Source organism: Scomber japonicus, chromosome 14, assembly GCF_027409825.1.
Source record: "Scomber japonicus isolate fScoJap1 chromosome 14, fScoJap1.pri, whole genome shotgun sequence".
In the NCBI taxonomy this organism is placed as follows: domain Eukaryota; kingdom Metazoa; phylum Chordata; class Actinopteri; order Scombriformes; family Scombridae; genus Scomber; species Scomber japonicus.
In genome coordinates this window covers 4,026,682-4,053,124 of record NC_070591.1, presented here as the reverse complement: position 1 = coordinate 4,053,124, position 26,443 = coordinate 4,026,682, and the positions used below count along the sequence as shown (strand labels likewise).

Sequence of the window (26,443 nt, the reverse complement as noted above, 5' to 3'; positions counted from 1 at the left end):
CCCACTTTCCTTCCTGTGTTCTTTTCATTCAGTCCTTCCTACCTTCTGTCCTTCCTCCCTTCCTTCCATCTGTCCTTTCTCCCTTCCTTCCATCTGTCCTTCCTACCTTTCTTCCTTCTGTCCTTCCTCCCTTCCTTCCATCTGTCCTTCCTCCTGTCCTTCCTCCCTTTCTTCCTTCTGTCCTTCCTCCCTTCCTTCCGTCCTTCCTCCCTTTCTTCCATCTGTCCTTCCTTAGTTCGTTCGTTCCTTCCTTCCTTCCCTCCATTTTTTTAATAATCCGGCCCACATGAGATCAAATTGGTCTATCTGTGGCCCTTGAATGAAAATGAGTGTGACACCTCTGCTCCACCACAACCGATGACGCAAGTAGAAGAATTTCCAAACACAAGAAGACCTCCTTGGGTAAAAACACGACCCATCAGAATAGCACTTTTGTCTTGCCTGGCTGTTACAGCGTATATTTAGCAGTAATTTCCATGCATCTTTTTCTCCAACGGGTCTCCAAGATGACATATGATGTCGATGGAAGTTTTCGCAATGGAAGTGGAAAGCCTCTATTATAGGGCTGTGTATAACTGGAGGTGGGAGGAGGGGTGGGGGAGTGAGGGGAGTGAAGGGAAGGGGGGCAATGAGAGCTTGTGGTGACCCATTACAGGCTGTGTGAAAGAAAGGGGGGGGTGGCACATTTCAGTAAGTATAGGTTGTGTCACTTTTTTTTTACAGTGTGGTTTTTGTGTTTACATGCAAAGCAAAGTGACGCAAACAGCCAAAGTATCTGCAGACTTTTTACTTGCATGAATGTGACTGAGAAATACGTCATGTGGTGCAACCTTCATGGGGCTTCGTTGGGTTTGCATTGAAGTAGATGAAGTTAATTACTAGGGCTGTCAAACGATTAATTTTTTAAATCGAGATTAATCACAGAATTTCCATAGTTAATCGCGATTAATCACGGTTTGAATGTCATGTTTAAAATCCTGTTATTTTCCATTTGAAGGCAGTTTTAAGCCCATAATGTAAAGCATTTCTTACCAGAGTGTCTTAACTGGGAATCAATCACGGCTCTGCTGCGACTCCCACACTCCAAAATGGTCCTTTGGTGGAGCTGAGGCTGGCTTGGCTGCACCTGGGTGTTTAGCGTGGAGGTGCTAACTCAAACTCCACGTACTCCGGTGGTAGTTAAACTCCGTTTGACACAGGTTGCATTTTACTTTTGACTTGTCAACTGAAGCGTCTGGAAGTGTTTTAAAGTTAAACAAGCCGTTCAAAAGTCCAGTAGCTCTCTTACTTTCCATCAGCGCGGTAGGTTTACTGCAGGAGGCCACTTCAAAGCATAGCGCTACAGCTAGAGGAGCCGTCTACGGGGGAGTAGAAAGGACAAAAAGGCTGGCAACATTAAAATGCGATTAAAAAAAATTAACGCTTTATGGATTGCATTAATCTAATCGCGATTAACGCGTTAACGCTGACAGCCCTATTAATTAGTTATATTTTTATTTTAACGTTAAATAGGGCAACGTAGCATCATCATGTGTGTTTAACAGTTAATAATTATAGTGGTACAGTAAGTATACACATCCACAAGGGAACATGAAGGAGACGTCGAGTTAATCTATGTGTATATTAAATACAGGCTGCACAGTTGGACTCCGCTCAGATAGAAACTTTCACTTCCTGCCGCTGATGCGTCATCTTTCTTCTTCTGTGTTTTCACCCCCTCATCCATTGCTTTTAATTCTCTCCGCTCATACCCACAATTCATCTTCTTTCATCTCACCATCTAAACCCCCCTCCCCCCCTCCATCTCCGCCTTGACTTGACTTGCTAGCCACTTTTATCTTCTCTCTTCTCCCTCTCTCTGATTTGTCCTCTTTTTCTTCATCTTTCCCTCCTCTTCACTCCGCCGCTGTATTCTTTTATCTGCTCTCTTTCTTTATCCGTCCGTCCGTCCTCTCTGTCTTGTTTCATTTCACTTTATTCCTCCCTTGGCTGGCAATTGCTCCCTCTAACCTTTAACTGATCTCTCCCAATTTATTCTTTTTGTGCTGCTGCCACCGACCTCCCTCAGCACTCTCTTTTTTTCCCCCTCCATTTATTTTGTCCCATTTCTCTTTTTAGTTTAAAACTCACCTTTTCTCTCTCTGTTGTTCTCTAACATCTTATTGCCTAGACCTTCAGAATCAGCTTTTTTTGGCCTCATACTTTATGATGGCTGACGGGTTCATTATTGTGTCGACACCATTGTAACCTTTGGGCTCTTGACACTTGAAATTTTTTGGTACATTATTGGTCGGATGAGGTCCACTTCACTGCTTTCCAAGTGGAAACTGGGTCATTGCAGCAGCATGAATAGATGTATTGGTTAGAGTCAGAAAAAGTCAGGCGGTTTCTATGAAGCTGAAATGTTGAAAAAGGGGCTGTGCTTGAATGGCAATCCAAATCTCAGGTGCTCCTTTCATTCCACTGCGCTTGGAGACTCGATTGAAGGACACTTGACACATTTGGGTTTTCACATCCAATAATATCTTTATAACCACAGAGAATTTGTCTGGCTCTCCTATCTTCTGTTTTCAGTGGTTTTTTTTGTTTTAAAAAGGGATGTGTTCATGTTCATAATTATCGATTGGGCCAAAATAAAATCTGATCTGATGAGCTCTTCCCCAGAGGTCTTTTCCATTGGTACTTTTGACCGTGCCAAGTTGTTCCCAATCATGCCTGAGATAAGGGATGTCAAACATGCGACCCGTGGGCCAGATCCGGCCCGCCGAGGGGTCCAATCCGGCCCTCTTTCTTTATTTCTCCCTTCCTTACATCTTCCCTACCTTCCTTCCTGTCTTCTTTTCCTTCCTTCCTTCCATCTTTCCTTCCTTCCTGCCTTCTTTCCTTTATTCCTTCCGTCTTTCATTCCTGTCTACTCTTCCTTCTCCTTCTTTTCCTTCCATCTTTCCTTCCTTCCTTCCTTCCGTCTTTAATTCCTGTCTACTCTTCCTTCTCCTCCTTCTTTTCCTCCTTTCCTTCCTTCTATCTGTCCTTCCTCCCTATCTTCCTTCCATCTTTCCTTCCTTCCTTCCTTTCATCTTTTTAATGATCCGGCCCATGTGAGATTAAATAGGGAAGTATGTGGCCCTTAAATGAAAATGAGTTTGACACCCCTGCATTAGATGGACTATCTCCAAAGTCGAGCCAAAATGTGCCGTACCCGCCTCAAAGCAAGCTGTGGTGACATCTCGTTGACCCATACCCAACCTGGCTCGACCCCCCCCCCCCCCCCCCCCCTTCTCCCTGGTTTGAAGTTCAGTTTCTCTCCTGTGTTTCAGATATCTGCTTTATCTTACAGTTTCCTGATCGCTTTCAGCTGTATCAGGAGGCTGTTTTAAGTTACTGCAGATGACTTCCTGCTGTTGCTGCTGCTTCACATTAAAAGCTATTAATCAACAAAATTACAGGGGGGGGGGGGGGCTTTTATTGCAAAGAATTTATAGGAAATTAAAAGTGTTTATCCACTGTTTTACAAGCACGACTTTGACTTTGACTACCGTCACAGTCACGATGTATACAACCTGCAGCTTTTCAACTCAACACAAGTGCGTCATCCAGTTAAAGACACACCTGCAAGCTGGTAGGCCTGTAAAACCCCTGCTGGTGCTGGTGCTGAGCTCTCACACGCCAAGCCAAACCAACATAACACATATGTATAGAAAAGCCCTACTAAATCTTTTTGTGGGTGTTTCATTACACTGCCTGCCACTCTGGTTAATTTCCAGTTCTCTCTCTCTCTCTTGAACTAACTCCAGTCAGATGAAGTGCAGTAATTAGTGGAATTACTTTGGAGTTTCACTGCAGAGCTTTCACCCCAGTATAAAGCACTCCCACTGCTGCTAGCTACACTGTGGAGGAGGTTTTACTACATTGAACGTGGCCTAATATGTTCCAGTTAATGAGCTTTTTGTCAGAGCATGTAGGCACATTGATAAAACATCTTCATACAGTTCTTGCCACCGACAGTTTTAACATATTAAAAAGAGGGGGGAGATGTACTGTGTGTCCTTCATGCTGCTGTAATGTCTTATGAGTCGCTGCTAAATTCAGCAAATTAATGGAACCAATTACACGTTTGGCTCATTTGCAAAATTCGTTAAATATCTATATTTGTCATGTTTCTTTGGACATGCAAAACAGGCTTTCTAAGAGATCTTTTTAAAACAAATAGATAACAAAAAAAAGTTAATTGTGACCATTACTGGTAACTAGATTTGATGTGTATACTGACATTAAGGCTGCTCAATTAATCAAAATTTGATCGTGATTATGATTTAGGGGCCAAATGAAAAACTCAAAACAAATAAAATCAAGGGGAAACGATAGCGCTCAATAAGAAAGGTTTTATTTTGAAAAGCTTAGACAGGAAGCCACTGGAAGAAACACGGCGAAATGTTTTAACTGTAAATAAAAGTGCAGAGTTTCCAGCCTGTGTCAGACGATGCTGAGTTTACTGACTGATTATTAAAAACCAGGAAGTGATGTGTGAACTATCGTCATGGTAACCAGCTCAGCTCTAATATCTCTGCACATTTCCTGCTGTGTGTTGCGTTAAACGGCAGATAAAAGGCTGCTCCCTCCTTTCCTTCCTTCCTCCTTTCTCCCTTCCTTCCTCCTTTCCTTCATTTTTCCTCCCTCCTTGCCTTCCTTCTTCTTCTTCCTAACTTCCTTCCTTGACTCGAGGACGACAGAGGACAAGCCTAACAGCATTTATTGTGGTGATGTAACCCCTCTATAATAATAATAGCTATTGTTTCGGGGCGATATGGAAAAATAGAACAGACATTGAGCCATTCACTATTTTTCTTCTCCATGATGTGATGACATGTCTCAACACTTTTCTTCTATCAGTGGTCTTTTTCTTTTTGGGTTTGTTTGCTATATAACTTCAAAGTTTCCTTTTACAAGAGTCAAGCTTTGTCAGTTTTATTATTTTTGCAATATCATAAAAGTCTGCTTCCATTTCATACCCTTGCCGTGGGTGACAAAAAAAGTTATTCAGGGGAGAGAGCTTCTTCTTGCTGTTGTTGTTGTTATTATTCAACGTGTGAAAATTGCTGTCAACGTAGTCCCAGAGCAAGGGTGTCAAACTGATGTATATCTGCCAACCTGCACCGAGATGGGACGGCACCGTAAACACAATCAACCGTTAAAAAAACGAGTAGTATTTGCTGAAACCTGTTAAGTGTATCGTAGATATGCGGCCCGTGGGTCAGAACCGGCCCGCCGAGCGGTCCAGACCGGCCCACTTTCCTTCCTGTCTTTTTTTCCCTTACTCCCTTCCTTCTTTCTGTCTTTCCTTCCTCCCTTTCTTTCTTTTTTCCTTCTTTCCTTCCTTCGTTCCTGTCTTCTTTTCCTTCCTTCCTTCTGTCCTTCCTTTCTCCTTTCCTTCCTTCCTTCTTCCTCTCCTCCCTCCCTCCCTCCTTTCCTTCCTTCTGTCCTTCCTTCCTTCCTCCCTGTCTTTCTTTTTTCCTTCGTTCCTTCCTTCCTCCCGTCCTTCCTTCCTTCTGTCCTTCCTTTCTCCTTTCCTCCCTCCCTCCTTCCTTACTCCTTTCCTTCTTTCCTCCCTCCCTCTTTCCTTCTTTCCTCCCTCCGTACTCCTTTCCTTCCTTCCTTCCTTCTTCCTTTCCTCCCTCCCTCCCTCCTTACTCCTTTCCTTCCTCCCTCCCTCCCTCCCTCCCTGTCTTTCTTTTTTCCTTCCTTCCTTCCTTCCTTTCCTTCTCTTCTTTCCTCCTCCCTTCCATCTTTTTAATGGTCCGGCCCACATCAGATCAAATGGGACTGTATGTGGCCCTTGAATGAAAATGAGTTTGACACCCCTGATATACATTAATGCAAAGGCTGCTTTCTAAAGGCTACAGTAGAGATAACACAGCTGTATAGAAAACTCCAGCACATAACAAGCTAGCATGACTTCACAGCTGATACGGGAAGAGGCGCTAAACACTGTTAGAGAGCAGGAGGAAACTCGTGTACATGACATGTGCACACTGTGGCTGACAACAGGCTTATGCTTTTATATTTGGGGCTGTCATATTTCACCGGGGGGGGGGGGGGTTTCTATGCTCTTAATTCAACTTAACACTTGTGACAACTCCAGGAGAGGAGAGGGCTTTCCTGGAATGAAAAGTGAAGATGTTATTGTTGGTTGGGGCTATTGGGGCATAAAATTAGGTACAAGCCACAAGCTAAATGATTCTAAAACAGAGGAGTCAAACATACGGCCCGTGGGCCAGAACCGGCCCGCCAAGGGGTCCAGACTGGCCCACTTTCCTTCCTGAAAGTCCTGTCAAATGAGTTTGACACCCCTGATATTAATGAATGCAAAGGCTGATTTATACAGGCTACAGTAGAGATAACACAGCTGTATAGAAAACTCCAGCACATAACAAGCTAGCATGACACTTTTCACAGTTGATACGGCGAGCGACAGACATGTAATCATTTCTCATTCAGGCTCCTTTTACAGTCAGCTGATTGCAGGTTAGCTACTCTGTCATTTAAACATCTGTCAAAAAAGCTATATACCTTTAAATAAATACGTGTTTTACTTTTATGTGTGGTTTGCTGTGACTAGCAGCGTGTTCAGGTATATGTGTGTTAGTTTTTTTTGGTTCGGCGGCTTATAAAAAGTCAGTTCTTGGTTTTTTACCCTGTTGGTCGTCCATCCCACTACACAGCAGCTTTTTAGGCATTTTCCTTATATTTAATGCTCACTTCCTATTCTTCTTCACTTTGTTGTTTTTATATTTTTATTACTATAAGTGTGTGGGGGAAGCCAATAGTTTCGAATCTAGGCAGCGCCATCTTGAAAATTTCAGGTGCATGCTGGGAAAAAGAAAAACACGGATTCTACTTATATGGGCATGAGGCGGGGCCATGGGCAGAGGGGGGAGGTTGCTATGGTAGCGAGGGCTGGATCTCGAGGACATTGGTCAATCAACCTGTCAATCAGGACGTAGCCACGCCCTAATGCATACCCTGCTTTATCGTCACATATAAAATCAGGGAGGCCAAAATGTCCCAAATGAACATCATACTGCATTGAAGAAGGCTTTAAACTAGCGATTGAGACCATAAACACATTTTGAAAACGTTTACTGAGGTTAGAAATCAAGTGAGAAGTTGGTGAATTCTCCATTGACTTGTATAGAGACGGTCGCCCCCCTGGTGGCCTTTTGATAGAATGCAGCTCTAAGTTACTTCCTTTTTGAAAACTCCTCTAGTCCCCTTGTCTGTCTGATTACAGCATTTCTAAAATCAACACTTCAGAGCGGTGACAATCATCAACTTCATCTCGACCATGACTATCAACGCAAAACACTCCTCTCCTTTATTTGTCCTTCTTGGATATTATATCTTTACATCATTCTGGGTTTGCCATGCACAAAATTGGTTACTTCCGATATGACTCACATTGCCTTCACTACCAAAGTTACCTCGTCATTAGCAAACTAAAAAAAACACTGAGCACGTGCTGAAGTATGAATTACAGTAATAAGGTTATTTTCACACCTCAGGACTCTTAATATATCAGCACCTCTCGAGCACACTGCTGCCACTTGGGGATTGTGCAGAAACAAAAAGGGAAATTCAGTGTTTACAAGCAGCCGAGGATGTAAAATTGTAATAATAATGATGCATAATGTTACTGTGCAAAGGGAGAATGCTTTTAATGTAGTTATATTTAGATATTTAGAGCTGTAGAGTGGGAAAAGGTAAATGTGATTTATAAAATCTACAGTCTAGAGCAGAGGGGTGAAACTCATTTTCATTCAAGGGCCACATACAGTCCGATTTGATCTGATGTGGGCCGGATCATTAAAAAGATGGATGGAGGGAGGAAGGAAGGAAATAAGTAAGGAGGGAGGGAGGAAAGGAGGGAAGGAAGGAAGGAAGGAAGGAAGGAAGGAAGGAAGGACGGAAAAGACGACAGGAAGGAAGGAAGGACGGAAAGAAGGAAGGACAGAAGGAAGGAAGGAAGGAAGGCAGGAAAAGAGAAAGACAGGGAAGAAGGAAGGACAGAAGGAAGGAAGGAAGGAAGGAAGGACGGACAAATGAAGGAAGGAAAGAAGGAAAAAAGAAAGAAAGGGGGGAAGGAAGGACGGACGAACGAAGGAAGGAAAGAAGGAAATAAGACAGAAAGGGAGGAAGGAAGGAAGGCAGGCAGGCATGCAGGAAGGAAAAGACAGGAAGGAACGAAGGAAGGAAAGAAGGAAAAAAGAAAGAGAGGAAGGAAGGACAGAAGGAAGGAAGGAAAGACAGATGGAAGGAAGGACGGACGGACGGAAGGAAAAAAGAAAGAAAGGGAGGAAGGAAAGATGGAAGGAATGAAGGACATTTATAGCTGAGAGAGAGAGAGAGAGAGAGAAAGAGAGAGAGAGAGAGAGAGAGAGCGAGCGAGAGAGAGACAGACATAGAGAGAGAGAGGGAGAGAAAGAAAGAGAGAGAGAGAGAGAGAGAGAGAGAGAGAGAGAGCCGTCCTTGTGAATGAGCTGAGTGAGCTGGAGGAGTTATACAAGCTGTGACCTGCTTTAACCTTTTCTCTGCAGACAGTGACAGACGAACACCGATGTGACGAGTGAACTGTGGCTGACCTTCTGTTCCTCCGAGTACCATGCTTGCCTAATGTGTTCACTACGGGGGAGTGTGTGTGAACATACTGTACGTGTGTGTGTGTGTGTGTGTGTGTGTGTGTGTGTGTGTGTGTGTGTGTGTGTGTGTGTGTGGGCAGTGAGATCATGTGTTTGTCCTTGTTTGTGGTATTCATGATAAATGAGATGGTTTTCTTTCACCCGTATGTGGTATGTGAGTGTTTTACTATCCCAGTTATAACCTTTATATGTACAGGAGAGAATAATGTGTATGAATTTATATATTTTTTTCTTAGACGGCTTTCTCTGTGGAAGAAGAAACTCACTACCTCAGGGGGGTCAATACATTCAAATACATATAAAAGTCTCTTAAATGTGGTGAAATGTGCAGCAAATGTGGTTAAAGTGAGCAGAGAAAGCAGTCTAAGCCCATCGAGGGGTCCAGACCGGCCTTCCTGTCTTTTTTTCCCTTACTTCCTTCCTGCCTTCCTTCCTTCTGTCCTTCCTTCCTTCCTTCCTCCCTTTCTTTCTTTTTCCCTTCTTTCTTTCCTTCATTCCTTCCGTCCTTCCTTCCTTCCTTCCTCCCTTTCTTTCTTTTTCCCTTCTTTCCTTCCTGTCTTTTCCTTCCTTCCTTTTCTTCCTGTCTTCTTTTCCTTCCTTCCTTCCTTCCTTTCTTTTTCCTTCTGTCCTTCCTCCCTTTCTTCCTTCTGTCTTTCCTCCTTTTCTTCCTTCCATCTGTCCTTCCTTCCTTCTGGCCTTCCTTCCTTCTGGCCTTCCTGCCTCCCTTTCTTTCTTTTTTCCTTCTTTCCTTCCTTCATTCCTTCCTGCCTTCTTTCCTTCCTTCCTTCCTTCCTTCTTTCCTTCCTTCCTGTCTTCTTTTCCTTCCCTTCTTTCCTTCCATCTTTTTAATGATCCGGCCCACATCAGATCAAATTGTTCTGTATGTGGCCCTTGAATGAAAATGAGTTTAACCCCCCCCCCCCCCCCAATATAAACAATCCGTCGCTGAGACTAAAACACATCTCTACTTTATATTTACTGTATTTTCTTACTTTATTAAACATTAATAAATATTGTAATGGATCTCCAGGATAAAAAAAAAACAACTCCACAATTACTTGAAATGCCAAACTAATTACCACATCGCCACCGCTGCTTGAGTCTGCTAACATACAGATGTAGAAATGCCAAATTCACAACTGCCATTTCAGCTCGGTTCCCAGGAGCGTTAACCCGACTGACGTTGGGTAGAGGGAGGCCGACGGAAAGGTTTCACTCTGACATTTGGTGAGATAAATTTAAAAAACAACAACTCTGGAAGTAATTGGAGAAATAAAAAAAAGTCGATCTCTGAGGGTTCAGGTTGAGAATTACTGTTACTGTTAAATTCATCTAGGGAGGATTTAATTTAACCCTCGAGTTAAGGAAGGAAGGGAGGAAGAAGGAGGGAGGAGGGAGGGAGGAAGGATGGGAGGAAGAAGGAAGCAAGGGAGGGAAGGAAAGAAGCAAGGAAGGAAGGTAGGATGGAGGATGGGAGGGAGGGAGGGAGGGAGGGAGGGGGGAAGAAGGAAAGAAAGAAGGGAGGAAAGAAGGACGGAAGAAAGAAGGAGGGAGGAAAGAAGGTAGGTAGAAAGGTAGGAGGGACGGAGGGAGGGAGGAAAGAAGGACAGAAGAAAGGGAGGAAGGGAGGAAGGGAAGGAAGGAAAGAAGGAGGAAGGAAGGACGAAGGAAGGAAAGGAGGGAGGAAGGAAGGAAGGAGGGAAAAGCGAAGGAAGGAAAGAAGGACGGAGGAAAGAAGGAGGGAAGGGAGGGAGGAATAAGGAAGGAATAGAGGGAGGGAGGGAAGGAGGGAGGTAGAAAGGTAGGAGGGAGGGAGGAAAAAAGGAAAGAAGGACAGAGGAAAGAAGGAAGGGAGGAAGGTAGGGGGGAAGAAAGATAGAAGGAGGGAGGGAGGAAAGAAGGAAGGAAGGAAGGTAGGAAGGGAGGAAGGGAAATCTATAAGACTAAAGTTATATTAGACCTGTTAAACTAAACTCCTTCCTTTGTCTCCTTACCTTCTCCATCTCTCCGCTCTTCCTCTTGCGTGCCGAGCGAGTGATCTTAACGGTGACGGCGTTCTCGTCTCCCTGACGACGCAGCGCCATGCGGTTGGGCTGCAGCGGGCTGAAGGAGATCTCCAGCTCCGGCCGAGGGAAGCGACTCGTTCTCCCGTTATCGGTGGAGATCTCAGAGGAGTCCAGCACGGACGGGTAGCCAGAGGAGCCCTGAGGGACAAGAACAGGATAGTAAAGGTTAGGAAGAGGGGGTTTCCTTTCCTTCCTCCCTTCCTTCTTTCATCCCTCCCTCCCGCCTTCCTTCTTTCCTCCCCCCTACCTTCCTTCTTTCCTCCCCCCTACCTTCCTTCTTTCCTCCCCCCTACCTTCCTTCTTTCCTCTCTCCTATCTTCCTACCTTTCCTTTCCTTCCTCCCTACCTTCTTTTTTCCCCTCCCTCCTACTTTTCTCCCCCCTACCTTCCTTTCCATCTTCCATCCCTCTTTCTTCATTCCTTCCTTCTTTCATCCCTCCCTCGCTCCTCCCTTCTTCCTCCCATCCTTCCTTTCCTTTCCTTCTTTCCTCCCCCCTACCTTTCTACCTTTCCTTTCCTTCCTCCGTTCCTTCTTTCGTCCTTCCCTCCTTCTTTCCTCCCCCCTACCTTCCTACCTTCCTTTTTTCCTTCCTCCCTTCCTTCTTTCTTCGCTCCCTCCTTCTTTCCTCCCCCATACCTTCCTAGCTTTCCTTTCCTTTCCTTCCTCCCTTCCTTCTTTCCTTTTTTCCTACCTCCCTCCCTCCTCTCTCCCTCCTTCTTTCCTCCCCCCTACCTTCCTTCTTTTCCTTCTTTCCTCCCTTCCTTTTTTCCTTCCTCCATTCCATCCCCCTTTCTTCCTCCCTTCCTTTCCTAACTTCCTCCCTTCCTTCCTCTTTTCCTCCCTCCCTCCCACCTTCCTTTCCTCCCTTCGTCCATCCTTTCCTTTACTCCCTTCCTTACTTCTTCCATCCCTCCCTCCTTTCCTTCCTTCTTCGTCCCGGCGTAGAATTTCACAATCACTGCATCCTTTATAATTTACTTTATAAGTGTTTTAATTATTTATATATGAACTGTTACAATAAAGTAAAGCTGCTGTCTGATGTGTTTGTCTTTTCCCTTATTGATCACTTCTAATGTTTTTTGAAAGTCTTAAATGATTTTATACCTCAGGGAGTGTTATCTAAATTTCATTTTACTTCCTTCCTTCCGTCCTTTCTCCCTTTCTTTCTTTTTTCCTTCCTTCCTTCTGTCCTTCCTTCCTTCAGTTTGCTATCTAAATGTCGTTTTACTCTCAATATAATGATAACAAAGCTACTACTACTCTATACTGTAACAATTCAAATCTGTACTGTTAATAATCGTATTGATTTCCTTTAACTAACTGCAGTATTAATCCATTTTTATTTTACTATGTATTATGTTCCTTCTGTCCTTTCTCCCTTTCTTTCTTTCTTTCTTTTTTCCTTCCTTCATTCCTTCCTGTCTTCTTTTCCTTCCTGCCTTCCTTCCTCCCACACTTTCTTCCTTCCTTCCATCTGTCTTCCCCTTCCTTTCTTCCTTCCTTCCGTCTGTCTTTCCTTTCTTCCTCCCTTTCTTTCTGTTTTCCTTCCTTTATTCCTTCCTCCCCTTTGTCCTTCCTTTCTTCCTCCCTTCTGTCTTTCCTTCCTTCCTTCTGTCTGTCCTCCCTTTCTTTCTTTCTTTTCTTTTTTCCTTCTTTCCTTCATGTCTTCTTTTCCTTCCTTCTTTTCCTTCCTTCCTTCCATCTGTCTTTCCTTTCTTACTCCCTTTCTTTCTTTCCTTCCTTCGTTCCTTCCATCTTTCCTTCATGTCTTTCCTTCCTCCCTGTCTTTCTTTTTTCCTTCTTTCCATCTGTCCTTCCTTCCTTCAGTTCATATAACATTAACAAGATGCATTGAATGAAATGAAGACAATAAATAAAGTTTATTAAAATAATGAAAGGAAAAAAAAACAAGCTTTGATATGATGACGTGCCCGTGTGTGGAGATAATAACATCCAGGCATAAATCTTCCTTCCTCCCTTCTGTCCTTTCTCCCTTTCTTTTTTCCTTCCTTCTTTCCTTCCATCTTTCCTTCATGTCTTCTTTTCCTTCCTGCCTTCCTTCATTCCACCCTTTCTTCCTTCCTTCCATCTGTCTTCCCCTTCCTTCCTCCTGTCCTTCCTCCCTTTCTTTCTTTCTTTTTTCCTTCCTTCGTTCCTTCCATCTTTCCTTCATGTCTTCTTTTCCTTCCTTCCTTCCTTCCTTCCTCCCTTACATCTGTCTTTCCTTTCTTCCTCCCTTTCTTTCTGTTTTCCTTCCTTCTATCTGTCCTTCCTTCATTCCTTCTGTCCTTCCCTTGTTCCTTCCTCCCTTTTGTCCTTCCTTTCTTCCTCCCTTCTGTCTTTCCTTCCTTCCTTCTGTCTGTCTGTCCTCCCTTTATTTATTTCTTTTTTCCTTCTTTCCTTCATGTCTTCTTTTCCTTCCCTCCTTCCTGCCTTCCTCCCTTCTGTCTTTCCTTTCTTACTCACTTTCTTTCTTTCCTTCCATCTTTCCTTCATGTCTTTCCTTCCTCCCTGTCTTTCTTTTTTCCTTCCTTCCATCTGTCCTTCCTTCCTTCCTTCAGTTCATATAACATTAACAAGATGCATTGAATGAAATGAAGACAATAAATGAAGTATATTAAAGCTTTGATATGATGACGTGCCCGTGTGTGGAGATAATAACATCCAGGCATAAATGTTCCTTCCTCCCTTCTATCCTTTCTCCCTTTCTTTTTTCCTTCCTTCGTTCCTTCCATCTTTCCTTCATGTCTTCTTTTCCTTCCTGCCTTCCTTCATTCCACCCTTTCTTCCTTCCTTCCTTCCTTCCATCTGTCTTCCCCTTCCTTCCTCCTGTCCTTCCTCCCTTTCTTTCTTTCTTTTTTCCTCCCTTCGTTCCTTCCATCTTTCCTTCATGTCTTCTTTTCCTTCCTCCCTTCCATCTGTCTTTCCTTTCTTTCCTTCTTTCCTTCCTTCCTTCTGTCCGTCCTCCCTTTCATCTTTCCTTCATGTCTTCTTTTCCTTCCTCCCTTTCTTTCTTTTTCCATCTTTCCTTCATGTCTTCTTTTCCTTCCTTCCTGCATTCCTTCCTTCCATCTGTCTTCCCCTTCCTTCCTTCTGTCCTTCCTCCCTTTCTTTCTTACTTTTTTCCTTCCGTCTTTCCTTCATGTCTTCTTTTCCTTCCTTCCTTCCTCCCTTCTGTCTTTCCTTCCTTCCTTCTGTCTGTCCTCCCTTTCTTTCTTTCTTTCTTTTTTCCTTCTTTCCTTCATGTCTTCTTTTCCTTCCTTCCTTCCTTCTGTCTTTCCTTTCTTACTCCCTTTCTTTCTTTCCTTCCTCCCTGTCTTTCTTTTTTCCTTCCTTCCATCTGTCCTTCCTTTCTTCCTTCAGTTTATATAACATTAACAAGATGCATTGAATGAAATGAAGACAATAAATGAAGTATATTAAAGCTTTGAGAAGACGACGTGCCCGTGTGTGGAGATAATAACATCCAGGCATAAATCTTCCTTCCTCCCTTCTATCCTTTCTTTTTTCCTTCCTTCGTTCCTTCCATCTTTCCTTCATGTCTTCTTTTCCTTCCTGCCTTCCTTCCTTCCATCTGTCCTCCCTTCCTTCATTCCATTCGTCTGTCTTTCCTTTCTTCCTCCCTTTCTTTCTTTTTCCTTCCTTCCTTCCATCTTTTCCTTACTGCCTTCCTTCCTTCCACACTTTCTTCCTTCCGTCCTTCCCTTGTTCCTTCCTCCCTTTCTTTTTTCCTTCCTTCGTTCGTTCCTTCCATCTTTCCTTCATGTCTTCTTTTCCTTTCCTCCTTCCTCCCTTCCTTCCAGCTGTCCTCCCTTTCTTTCTTTCTTTCTTTTTTCCTTCTTTCCTTCATGTCTTCTTTTCCTTCCCTCCTTCCTGCCTTCCTTCCATCTGTCCTTCCTTTCTTCCTTCAGTTCATATAACATTAACAAGATGCATTGAATGAAATGAAGACAATAAATAAAGTTTATTAAAGCTTTGAGAAGACGACGTGCCTGTGTGTGGAGATAATAACATCCAGGCATAAATCCTCCTTCCTCCCTTCTATCCTTTCTCCCTTTCTTTTTTCTTTCTTTTTTCCTTCCTTCGTTCCTTCCATCTTTCCTTTCTGTCTTCTTTTCCTTCCTGCCTTCCTTACTCCCACACTTTCTTCCTTCCTTCTGTCCGTCCTCCCTTTCTTTCTTTCTTTTTTCCTTCCTTCGTTCCTTCCATCTTTCCTTCATGTCTTCTTTTCCTTCCTCCCTTCCATCTGTCTTTCCTTTCTTTCCTTCTTTCCTTCCTTCCTTCTGTCCGTCCTCCCTTTCATCTTTCCTTCATGTCTTCTTTTCCTTCCTCCCTTTCTTTCTTTTTCCATCTTTCCTTCATGTCTTCTTTTCCTTCCTTCCTGCATTCCTTCCTTCCATCTGTCTTCCCCTTCCTTCCTTCTGTCCTTCCTCCCTTTCTTTCTTACTTTTTTCCTTCCGTCTTTCCTTCATGTCTTCTTTTCCTTCCTTCCTTCCTCCCTTCTGTCTTTCCTTCCTTCCTTCTGTCTGTCCTCCCTTTCTTTCTTTCTTTCTTTTTTCCTTCTTTCCTTCATGTCTTCTTTTCCTTCCTTCCTTCCTTCTGTCTTTCCTTTCTTACTCCCTTTCTTTCTTTCCTTCCTCCCTGTCTTTCTTTTTTCCTTCCTTCCATCTGTCCTTCCTTTCTTCCTTCAGTTTATATAACATTAACAAGATGCATTGAATGAAATGAAGACAATAAATGAAGTATATTAAAGCTTTGAGAAGACGACGTGCCCGTGTGTGGAGATAATAACATCCAGGCATAAATAAATCTGAATTAATAATCATGTAATTTAGTTTGCAGTCTTCACAATCACATTATGAGAGGAGGATGAAGGACTGCTGATACACACATCTGGACATTTAAAACTATTACTATCTCATTTTCTTTTGTTAATCAGACGTGTTTGTTTCAGCTCGGCTCTCGGCTCTTATCTCTCTCTCTCTAAAGATAAAGCTCACATGTGTATATTGTAAGAATCTTAATCAGTGATGTGAAGCGTCTTTAAATGAGAGAGTTTAGTTGTTTCCTTTGTTAGAAGAAAGAGAAGAAAGAAAAAATGTGGAGAGAAAAAATAAGGAAAGTAAACATCAGGCAGCAGCTCTGTTTCTAACTGTTCCTTCTTTCCTTCCTTCATCCCCCTTCTTCTTTCCTCCCTCCTTCCTCCCTCTTTCCTCGTTTCCTTTCCTCCCTTATTTCCTCCCTCCTTCCTTCCTTTCCTTCCTACTTCCTCCCTCCCTCCTTTCCTTCCTACTTCCTCCCTCCCTCCCCCTTTCTTCCTTCCTTCTGTCCTTCCTCCCTCCTTCCTTCCTTCCCTTCCTCCCCTCTACCTTCCTCCCTCCGTCCATCCTTCCTTCCTTCCTCCCATCCTCTTCTCCTACCTCCCTCCCTCCTACCTTCCTTCTTTCCTTCCTTCCTCTTTTCCTTCCTCCCTCCCTCCTTTCCTTCCTACTTCCTCCCTCCCTCCTTTCCTTCCTTCTTCCTTCCTTGACTCGAGGAAAACAGGAGGGTTAAAACAAATCTATCTTATCTCTCACTCAACTCATCGCATCTGTAAAACTGAGATAAAGCATATATGTGTATTGTAAGAATCTTTAATCAGTGATGTGAAGCAGCGTCTTTAAATGAGAGAGTTTAGTTTTTCCTTTGTTAGAAGAAAGAGAAGAAAGAAAAAAGAAAAAGTAAAAAACTCAGAGTGATGCTACTCAACTCATCAGACAGCAGCTCTGTTTCTGACTGTTCCTTCTTTCCTTCCTCCCTCCTTCTCTCTTTCTTTCTTTCCCTCTACCTTCCTCCCTTCCTTCTTTCCTCTGTCCTTCTTTCCTACCTCCCTCCCTCCTACCTTCCTTCCTTCTTTCCTCCCTTCCTTTGTCCCTCCTTCCTCCCTCCCCCTTTCTTGTCTCTTTCTTTCCTCCCCTCTACGTTCCTCCCTTCCTTCTTTCCTCTGCCCTTCTTTCCTTCCTTCCTCTTTTCCTAACTCCCTCCCTCCTACCTTCCTTCTTTCCTCCTTCCTCCCTTTCCTTCTGTCCTGCCTTCCTTCCTTCCTCCCACCCTTGTTTCCTTTCCTCCCTTCCTTCGTCCCTCTTTCCTTTCCTTCCTACTTCCTCCCTTCCTTTCCTTCCTCATTCTCTCTTTCTTTCCTCCCATCTACCTTCCTCCCTTCCTTCTTTCATGTCCTTCTTTCCTTCCTTCCTCTTTTCCTACCTCCCTCCCTCCTACCTTCCCCTTCCTTCCTTCCTCCCATCCTTATTTCCTTTCCTCCCTTCCTACGTCCCTCCTTCCTCCCTCCTTTCCTTCCTACTTCCTTTCCTTCCTACTTCCTCCATCCTTTCCTCCCTCACTCCCTTCCTTCCTTGACTCAAGGACAACAGGAGGGTTAAAAAAATCTATCTTATCTCTCGCTCAACTCAACACATCTGTAAAACTGAGATATTGTTTGTAAGAATCTTAAAATCTTAAAAATGTGTATTGTAAGAATCTTAATCAGTGATGTGAAGCATCTTTAAATGAGAGAGTTTAGTTGTTCCTTTTGTTAGAAGAAAGATAAGAAAGAAGAAAGATAAGAAAGAAAAAAGAGGAGAGAAAAAAAAGAAAACGCAAACATATGAGAGAGAGAGCTGCTGCCTGATGAGCTGAGTAGCATCTGTGAGAGTGATTAGAAACACTCATGAAAAGACTCATCTCTTCATATTGTGTTGTATTTTTAAAAAAATGCAATAAAACTGAATTTAATGAAAACCTACAAACACTTCTCTTCGGGTTTTATAAGCATTAACCCTTTATAGGACACTCATTGAAAGGAAAGGAAGGAAGGAAGGAAGGATGGATGAAGGATGGAAGGAAGGAAGGAGGGAGGAAGGAAAGGAAGAAGGAAGGAAGGAAGGAAGGAGAAAGGGGGATGGAGGAAGGAAAGAAGGAAGGGAGGAGAGAAGGAGGGAGGGAGAGAGAACAGATGGAAGGAAGGAAAGGAAGGACGGAGGAAAGAAGAAAGGAAGGTAGGGGGGAGGAAAGAAAGAGAGAAGGAGGGAGGAAGGGAAGAAAGAAGGAAGGGGGATGGAGGAAGGAAAGAAGGAAGGGAGGAGAGAAGGAGGGGGGGGAGAACAGATGGAAGGAAGGAAAGGAAGGAAGGAAGGAAGGATGGAAGTAAGGAAGGAAGGAAGGAAGGAGGGAGGAAGGAAAGGAAGGACGGGGGAAAGAAGAAAGGAAGGTAGGGGGGAGGAAAGAAAGAGAGAAGGAGGGAGGAAGGGAAGAAAGAAGGAAGGAAGGAAGGAAGGAGAAAGGGGGATGGAGGAAGGAAAGAAGGAAGGGAGGAGAGAAGGAGGAAGGAAAGAAAGAAGGAAGGAAGGAAGGAAGGAAGGAAGGAAGGAAGGAAGGAAGGAAGGAGAAAGGGTGATGGAGGAAGGAAAGAAGGAAGGGAGGAGAGAAGGAGGGAGGGAGAGAGAACAGATGGAAGGAAGGAAAGGAAGGAGGGAGGAAGGAAAGGAAGGACGGAGGAAAGACGAAAGGAAGGTAGGGGGGAGGAAAGAAAGAGAGAAGGAGGGAGGAAGGGAAGAAAGAAGGAAGGAAGGAAGGAAGGAGAAAGGGGGATGGAGGAAGGAAAGAAGGAAGGAAAGAAGGAAGGGAGGAGAGAAGGAGGGAGGGAGAGAGAACAGATGGAAGGAAGAAAAGGAAGGACGGAGAAAAGAAGAAAGGAAGGTAGGGGGGAGGAAAGAAAGAGAGAAGGAGGGAGGAAGGGAAGAAAGAAGGAAGGAAGGATGGAAGGAAGGAAGGAAGGAAGGACGGAGGAAAGAAGAAAGGAAGGTAGGGGGGAGGAAAGAAAGAGAGAAGGAGGGAGGAAGGGAAGAAAGAAGGAAGGAAGGAAGGAAGGAGAAAGGAAGGATGGAGGAAGGAAAGAAGGAAGGGAGGAGAGAAGGAGGGAGGGAGGAAGGACAGATGGAAGGAAGGAAGGAAGGATGGAGGAAGGAAAGAAGGAAGGGAAGAGAGAAAGAGGGAGGGAGGAAGGACAGATGGAAGGAAGGACGGAGGAAATAAGGAACGAGGGAGGGAGAATGGAAAAGAGGAAGTGAAGAAAGAAGGCAGGGAGGAAGGAAAGGAAAGAAGGAAGGAAGGAAGGAAGGATATTTTGGGATATTTACAGAAGTTACTAAATATAATCATTTGCCTAATAAAGGGTTAAGTGTGCAGACCCCCCCCCCCCTCTCAAACCCTCCCCACCCCCGCCCCTCAAAAAAAAGATAAAGTTTTGAGTAGTTAACATTTTAAAAGTGAGCTCACCTGACTGCTGACTGACGCTCTGATGTCTTTCCTTCCTCCTGACTTCCTGTTGATGGTTTCACTCTGTAAGAGAAATTAAAAAAATATATATCTGCTTCCTGAGTTTAACACAATAAAAGAATTCCCACTTTCCTTCCTTCCGTCTTTTTTTCCTTGCTTCCTTCCTTCTGTACTTCCTCCTTTTCTTTTTTCCTTCCTTCCAGTCTTTTCTTCCTTCCTTCTGTCCTCCCTTTCTTTTTTCCTTCCTTCTTGTCTTCTTTTCCTTCCTTCCGCCCTTCCTTCCATCTGTCCTTCCTGTCTTCTTTTCCTTCCTCCCACCCTTTCTTCCTTCCATCTGTCCTTCCTCCCTTTCTTTTTTCCTTCGTTCCTTCCATCTTTCCTTCCTGTCTTCTTTTCCTTACTTCCTTCCATCTGTCCTCCCTTCCTTCTGTCCTTCCCCCCTTTCTTTTTTCCTTCGTTCCTTCCATCTTTCCTTCCTGTTTTCTTTTCCTTACTTCCTTCCATCTGTCCTCCCTTCCTTCTGTCCTTCCTCCCTTTCTTTTTTCCTTTGTTCCTTCCATCTTTCCTTCCTGTCTTCTTTTCCTGTCCTTCCTTCCTCCCTTTCTTTCACACTGATTTCATTTAGCGAAGTGTTTCTGGAGTTCCTACTTTTTGATTTTCAGACGAGGAGCCGTGATGAATATATGTTTGATATTCTGAGATCTGCTTCCTGAGTTTAACACAATAAAAGAATGCCCACTTTCCTTCCTGTCTTTTTTACCTTACGTCCTTCCTTCTGTCCTTCCACCCTTTCTTTCTTCCTTTTTTCCTTCCACCCTTTCTTCCTTCCTTGTCCTCTTTCTTTTTTCCTTCCTTCATTCCTTCCTGTCTTCTTTTCCTTTCTTCCTTTCTTCCTTCCTCCTACCCTTTCTTCCTTCCTTCCTTCCTCCCACCCTTTCTTCCTTCCTTCTTGTCCTCCCTTTCTTTCTTCTTTCTTTTCTTTTTTCTTCCTCCCACCCTTACTTATGTCCTTCCTTCCTTTCTGTCTCTCTTTTTTCCTTCCTTTCTTCCTTCCATCTTTTTCCCTTCCTTCTTTCCTTTTTCTTCCTTCCACTCTTTCTTCCTTCCTTCCTTTTTTCTTCCTCCCACCCTTTCTTCCTTCCTTCTGTCCTCCCACCCTTTCTTCCTTCCTTCTGTCCTCCCTTTCTTTCTTCTTTCTTTCCTTTTGTCTTCCTCCCACCCTTTCTTCATTGCTTCCATCTGTCCTTCCTTCATTCCTTCTGTCCTTCCTTCCTCCCCGTCTCTCTTTTTTCCTTCCTTTCTTCCTTTCATCTTTTCCTTCCCTTCTTTCCTTCCATCACTTTAAAGACTGAGACGCCCCCTTCAGGACAATTAATGAATAAATAAAGTCACTCACACATTTTGATATTTGATATTTAGATTGCTGCATGGTTTAACTGTCTATTCCCTTATAGCACTTGATGCTGTTTAGTTTATAGTGATTCTTTTATATTTATTTATTTATGTTTTTTTATAGTAAACATGTTTATTTATATATTTTTGATTTAACACCAGGACCTGAGCACTGTCTTTAGTTTTTTTTTCCCTCCATGATTCATTTTATTCTCATTTCTTTCACCAAGGACTGAAAGAAATGACAATAAATTGAATCTTCACGCTTCACAGATGATTTTTTTTTTTTTTTGGAGGAAAAAAAGGAAAAAAGCAAAAAGCCAAATATTTACCTCTCCTGGGCTTTTATCTGCTTCGTGAGCTCTGAGCGGTTCATCGCTGACCTGCTGAGTGAAAAATGAAAAACAAACAGCAGAAATGAAACGTTTGAATATAAAAAAGAGAAGAAAAACTGTCATGCACATCTAAAGGCAAAGCTGTGTGTTTATATATATATATATATTATCTACCTTTATGTTAAGTTATAACATGCAACTTTTAATTCATTATTATAGAATAAAAGGAAACCGCTCATTTTAGGTATATAAGGCTTTCTTTGACACACTCACTGGATATGAGAGGTTTCATTATAAAGAGCCTTCTGATAGATTTAACTGTGAATTTACAACATTTTGATCCAACCAGGCGGGGAGTTCTGGTCCTCTGAAATGAAGCCAACCAGGAAGTAACTTAGAGCTGCATTCTATCAAAAGGCCACCAGGGGGCGACCGTCTCTATACAAGTCAATGGAGAATTCACCAACTTCTCACTTGATTTCTAACCTCAGTAAACGTTTTCAAAATGTGTTTATGGTCTCAATCGCTAGTTTAAAGCCTTCTTCAATGCAGTATGATGTTCATTTGGGACATTTTGGCCTCCCTGATTTTATATGTGACGATAAAGCAGGGTATGCATTAGGGCGTGGCTACGTCCTGATTGACAGGTTGATTGACCAATGTCCTCGAGATCCAGCCCTCGCAACCATAGCAACCTCCCCGCTCCACCCATGGCTCCGCCTCATGCCCATATAAGTAGAATCCGTGTTTTTATTTTTCCCAGCATGCACCTGAAATTCTCAAGATGGCGCTGCCCAGATTCGAAACTATTGCCCCCCAAGCAGCAGTCCACAAACCAATGGGTGACGTCACGGATGTCACGTCCATTTCTTTTATACAGTCTATGATTAATTCTAAAGAGACATAAAGTCAAGCTGCTGATCTTTATAAAGGATGAAACCAGGTTGGAATCTCACCTGTACAGTCGTCTCCACCTGTTTGGTCATCGCAGTCTTCAGCTCATCCTTCAGCTGTGAGATCTCCGTCTCTTTCTCCGACAGAGCCGATTCAAGTTCTGCCACACGGCCGCCGTCAACACCCTGGAAGACAAAATGTTTGAAATGTGACTTTAACACGACTTGCTCCCGATATAGATGCAAAGAGCTCATTCAAAAGGTAACAAAAACACAGCAATCCTTATTTTCAAGTGATTATAAACTAATTAAAACACATCTATGACTATTATCAATCAATCAAACTCAAGTGCTTCAGAGATGATTGACAAGCTGATAATAAGATAAGATAAGACCTAAGACAACACAAAGTTCCAGTATCAGTAGATAACAAAATTCAGCATCAGTGTCTCTCTAACTATAATAAATTTTATATTTTTAATCACACAGCCTGCAGCTTTCATGTCTCTCTGTCACATTTATTGAGACGCCGGCATAAAATTAGCTCCAATTCTCTCCCAAATTTAGCCTGATGCAACTTTTCAAAAACAATCAATGCAGCGATATGAGACAAAGAGGAGAGCCTGAATCTGATTTGGTGAATCATTTTGGGGCGAATTCTCATCCTTGACACTCTGCAGTTATTCTGAGGAAAGCTGCTCACAATGACAGAAAGATGGAAGGAAGGAAGGAAAAAGTAAAGGGAGGAAGGAAGGATAGCAGGAAGGACAGATGAAGGAAGGAAGGAAGGCAGGGATGAAGGAAGAAAAGAAGGAAGGAAGGAAAAGAAGACAGGAAGGAAAGATGGAAGGAACAACGGAAGGGAAGAAGGAAAGAAAGGGAGGAAGGAAGGAGGGACAGTTGGAAGGAAGGAAGAAAGGGAGGGAGGAAGGAAGGCAGGGAGGGAGGAAGGAAGGAAAATAAGACAGGAAAGAAAGATGGAAGGAATGAAGGAAGGAAAGAAGGAAAGAAAGGGAGGAAGGAAGGACAGATGAAGGAAGGCAGGGAGGCAGGGAGGAAGGAAAAGAAGACAGGAAGAAAGATGGAAGGAAGGAAAGAAAGGGAGGAAAGAAAGGGAGTAAGGATGGAAGGATGGAAGGATGGAAGGAAGGAAGGGAGGAAGGAAGGAAGGAAGGAAGGAAAGTGGGCTGCATTCTAATATATATAATAATCAAATATAAAATAAAGCACTACTTTCAGTAATGTGACGGCTGAGAGCGTAAAATCAACCTTGAGTGAAACGAGGCAGAACTTTGAGTCACGTTTTGTCCTTCTGGCTAAAACCTTAAAAATCAGTAACGTCACAGCAGGCGTTTTACTTTGACAGACGACAGGAAACAGCAGGTTTGACATCACAGAGGTGAAACGCTTCAATCATCAAGAGAGCAGATGTTAGTTTTTGATACTCAGGGTTGAATAGTCCATTAAAACCTAAAGACCCATGAAGGACGTTATATCAGCTCATCTCCTCTATGGATTATCTTTATTTTCATTTTCACAACATCTCCCCTAATCATCCTCCTCCTCCTCCTCCTCCTCCTCCTCCTCCTCCTCCTCCTCCTCCTCCCTCAAATTAAATCAATCTCCTCGTTATAACTGAATAAGATTTATTGGGTCAAGAGTTTCACTAAAGACTCCTGCAGTCAGTGTAGTTAATGGAAAAAGCATCTGTTTAAAGTGTAAAGTATGAATAAATATGTGTTCTGAGTTTGACATACCACAGAAAAGTGTGTTGTTAACCACCCTGCCAAATTTAAATGATTAAAAAAAAAATCAAATATATGAAATTAGGCTTTAAAGTTGTGTAAAAATCAGCCTCTTTCTCTGCTCCCAAACGCTGAAGCCCCGCCCCCTACCAAGTGTCACCTGTCAATCAAAGTCACCACCTCTACCAGAAACATGGACGCTAGGTCTGAGAGCTTTCTGCTGCTAACTCAGCTGCTAGCTCAGCGGCTAACTTGGCGGCTAACTCAGCTAACAGGCTAACTGTAGACTGTGGTAGTAGTAGTGTGTGCTGAATGTATTTATACCTCTACAGCAGCAGGGGCGGGTTTATGCTAATCACTAAATCCTGAACACAGAAATCTTGAAACACAGTTTGTGAAGCCTAGCTCCACAATTCAAATCTAAATGGTTGAAATGCTTTTTACACCTTTTTTAGAAATACATTTATGACCTATTTAATGTGTTTAGAGGAAAATGTCCGAATTCACTTTACACTTTACGTCTTTGAGGCTTTATCTCCACAATTCAGTACTGCATAGTTATCAGCCTTTTAACCATTTTCCAACATGTATAATATGTTTAGAAGTAAATCAATGAATTGACTTTACACAGACATCTGTAAGAGTTCACATCACACTGACCTGCTGCTTGTCTTTCTCCGCTTGGCTGCGGAGAAGCTTCTGGAGCTGAACCTCCAGAGCAGCGACCAGAGTGTCTCTCTCCTTCCTCCACTGATCCATCGTCTGGTCCTTCTCCGCCAGCTGGGACGACAACGACTCCTGATGGAGACGGAAAAGATCAGAAATAGAATAAAAGAAATAAAAGGCTTGGTGGACATTTCAAACTCTCTAATCCACGAGGGTCAAACTCTGCTTCATTCACATACAGAACTATATGATCTGATGAGGGCTGGATAATTAGAAAGATGGAAGGAACGAGGGAAGAAGGGAAGGAAAAGAAGACACAAAAGAAGGATGGAAGGAAGGAAAGATGGATGGAAGGAAGGGAGGGAAGAAGGAAGGAAGGCAGGAAAGGAAGACAGGAAGGAAAGATGGAAGGAATGAAGGAAGGAAATAAGGAATAAGTTAAAAAGAAAGAAAGAAAGAAAGGGAGGAAGGACAGAAGGAAGGAAGGAAGGAAGGAGAAAGAGAGGGAGGAAGGAAGGCAGAAAGGCAGGAAGAAAGGAAAATAAGACAGAAGGACAGATGGAAGGAAAGAAGTAAGGAAAGAAGGAAAAAAGAAAGAAAGGGAGGAAGGATGAAAGGAAGGAAGGACAGATGGAGGGAAGGAAGGAAGGGAGGGAGGACGGAAGGGAGGGAGGATGGAAGGCAGGGAGGAAGGAAGGAAGGAAGGAAGGAAAGATGGAAGGAACGAAGGAACGAAATAACGAAAGAAAGGGAGGAAGGAAGTACAGAAGGAAGGAAAGAAGTAAAAGAAAGGGAGGGAGGACAGAAGGAAGGGAGGAAGGAAGGAAGGAAGGAAGGAAGGAAGGAAGGAAGGAAGGAAGGAAGGACAGCGGGCCGGATTCTGAGGAAAGCTGAGCTGCTCACAATGACAGAAAATGTTTAGGTTTATTTTGAAAATCCTGAATTACATCCTGAATGATGTCATAATGTTTTATTTATAAATTAAGTTCTTTATGAGTGCAATAATAAAATAAATACATTAGTAGTCTCAGTTTCAACACCATAAAACACATAATTAACATCTAAGTCAGGGGTGTCAAACATGCGGCCCGCGGGCCAGATACGGCCCGCCGAGGGGTGCGATCTGGCCCACTTGCCATCCAGTGCTCTTTTCCTTTCTTCCACCTGTCCATCCTACCTTCCTTTTTTTCCTTTCTTCGTTCCTTCCTTCCTTTCTTCCTTCTATCTGTCCTTCCTTCCTTTCTTCATTCTATCCATCTGTCCTTACTTCCTTTCTTCATTCTATCCATCTGTCCTTCCTTCCTTCTGTCCTTCCTTCCCTCTATTCTTCCTTCTGTCCTTCCTTCCTTCCATTTATCCTTCCTTCCTTTCTTCTTTCTGTCCTTCCTTCTATCCATCTGTCCTTCCTTCCTTCTGTCCTTCCTTCCATCTGTCCATCCTTCCTTTCTTCCTTCTGTCCTTCCCTCCATTCTTCCTTCCTTTCTTCCTTCCATTTGTCCTTCCTTCCTTTCTTCTTTCTGTCCTTCCTTCTTTCTGTCCTTCCTTCCTTCCTTTCTTCATTCTATCCATCTGTCCTTCCTTCCATCTGTCCTTCCCTCTATTCTTCCTTCTGTCCTTCCTTCCTTCCATTTGTCCTTCCTTCCTTTCTTCCTTCTGTCCTTCCTTCCATCTGTCCTTCCTTCCTTTCTCCCTTCCTTCTGTCCGTCCTTCACTGTCTCTCTTTCCTACTTTTCTTCCCTCTTTCCTTTGTTTGTCTTTCCTTCCTTCCCTTCTTATCTTCCTTCTTTCCCTCCATCTTTTTAATGATCCAGCCGACATGAGATCAAATGTGTGTGTATGTGGCCCTTGAATGAAAATGAGTTTGACACCTCTGCTCTAAGTCTACAAATTTCGACATTCTTGTGAAACATGGATATGATATGAAGCAACATTTAAAGATGAACTTTGCTCTCGTTTCTTTACCAGCTCTCTCTGCTGCCGAGCGTAGCGTTCTCTGTCGTCAGCAAACTTCCTCATTTCTTGGTTCCTCTTGTCCTCGGCTTCTTTAGCGTGAGCGATCAGAGACAGTTTCTCCTCCAGCCACTTCCTGCGCTCCGTCTGGTGTTTCTCTGCAGAGAGCTGTAGCAAAAAAAAAAATATGATGCCTGTTAAAGAAGGTGTTTAACCCTCCTGTTGTCCTCAGGTCAAGGAAGGAAGGAAAGGAGTGAGGAGGAAAAGAGGAAGGAAGTAAGGAGAGAAGAAAGGAAGGAAGGAAGGAATGGAGGAAAGAAAGGAGTAAGGAGGGAAGGAAGGAAAGGAGTAAGGACAAAAAGAGGAAAGAAGGAAGGAAGGAAGGAAGG

At 43.3% G+C, this 26,443-nt stretch overlaps 1 protein-coding gene across 1 annotated transcript in view; it reads right to left on the bottom strand.

Annotated features, from left to right (window-relative positions):
* Window positions 1–26,443, bottom strand: part of LOC128373277 (kinesin-like protein KIF20B) — a 90,803-nt gene that overhangs the window by 33,667 nt on the left and 30,693 nt on the right. Inside the window, exons 27-33 of the mRNA XM_053333567.1 lie at window positions 26,067–26,222; window positions 24,093–24,236; window positions 23,638–23,661; window positions 21,757–21,879; window positions 20,798–20,848; window positions 19,074–19,136; window positions 10,688–10,897 (exon numbers count right to left, since the gene is read on the bottom strand). Coding sequence (XP_053189542.1) covers window positions 10,688–10,897; window positions 19,074–19,136; window positions 20,798–20,848; window positions 21,757–21,879; window positions 23,638–23,661; window positions 24,093–24,236; window positions 26,067–26,222 — 771 coding nt within the window. The remainder of the gene's footprint in view (window positions 1–10,687; window positions 10,898–19,073; window positions 19,137–20,797; window positions 20,849–21,756; window positions 21,880–23,637; window positions 23,662–24,092; window positions 24,237–26,066; window positions 26,223–26,443) is intronic.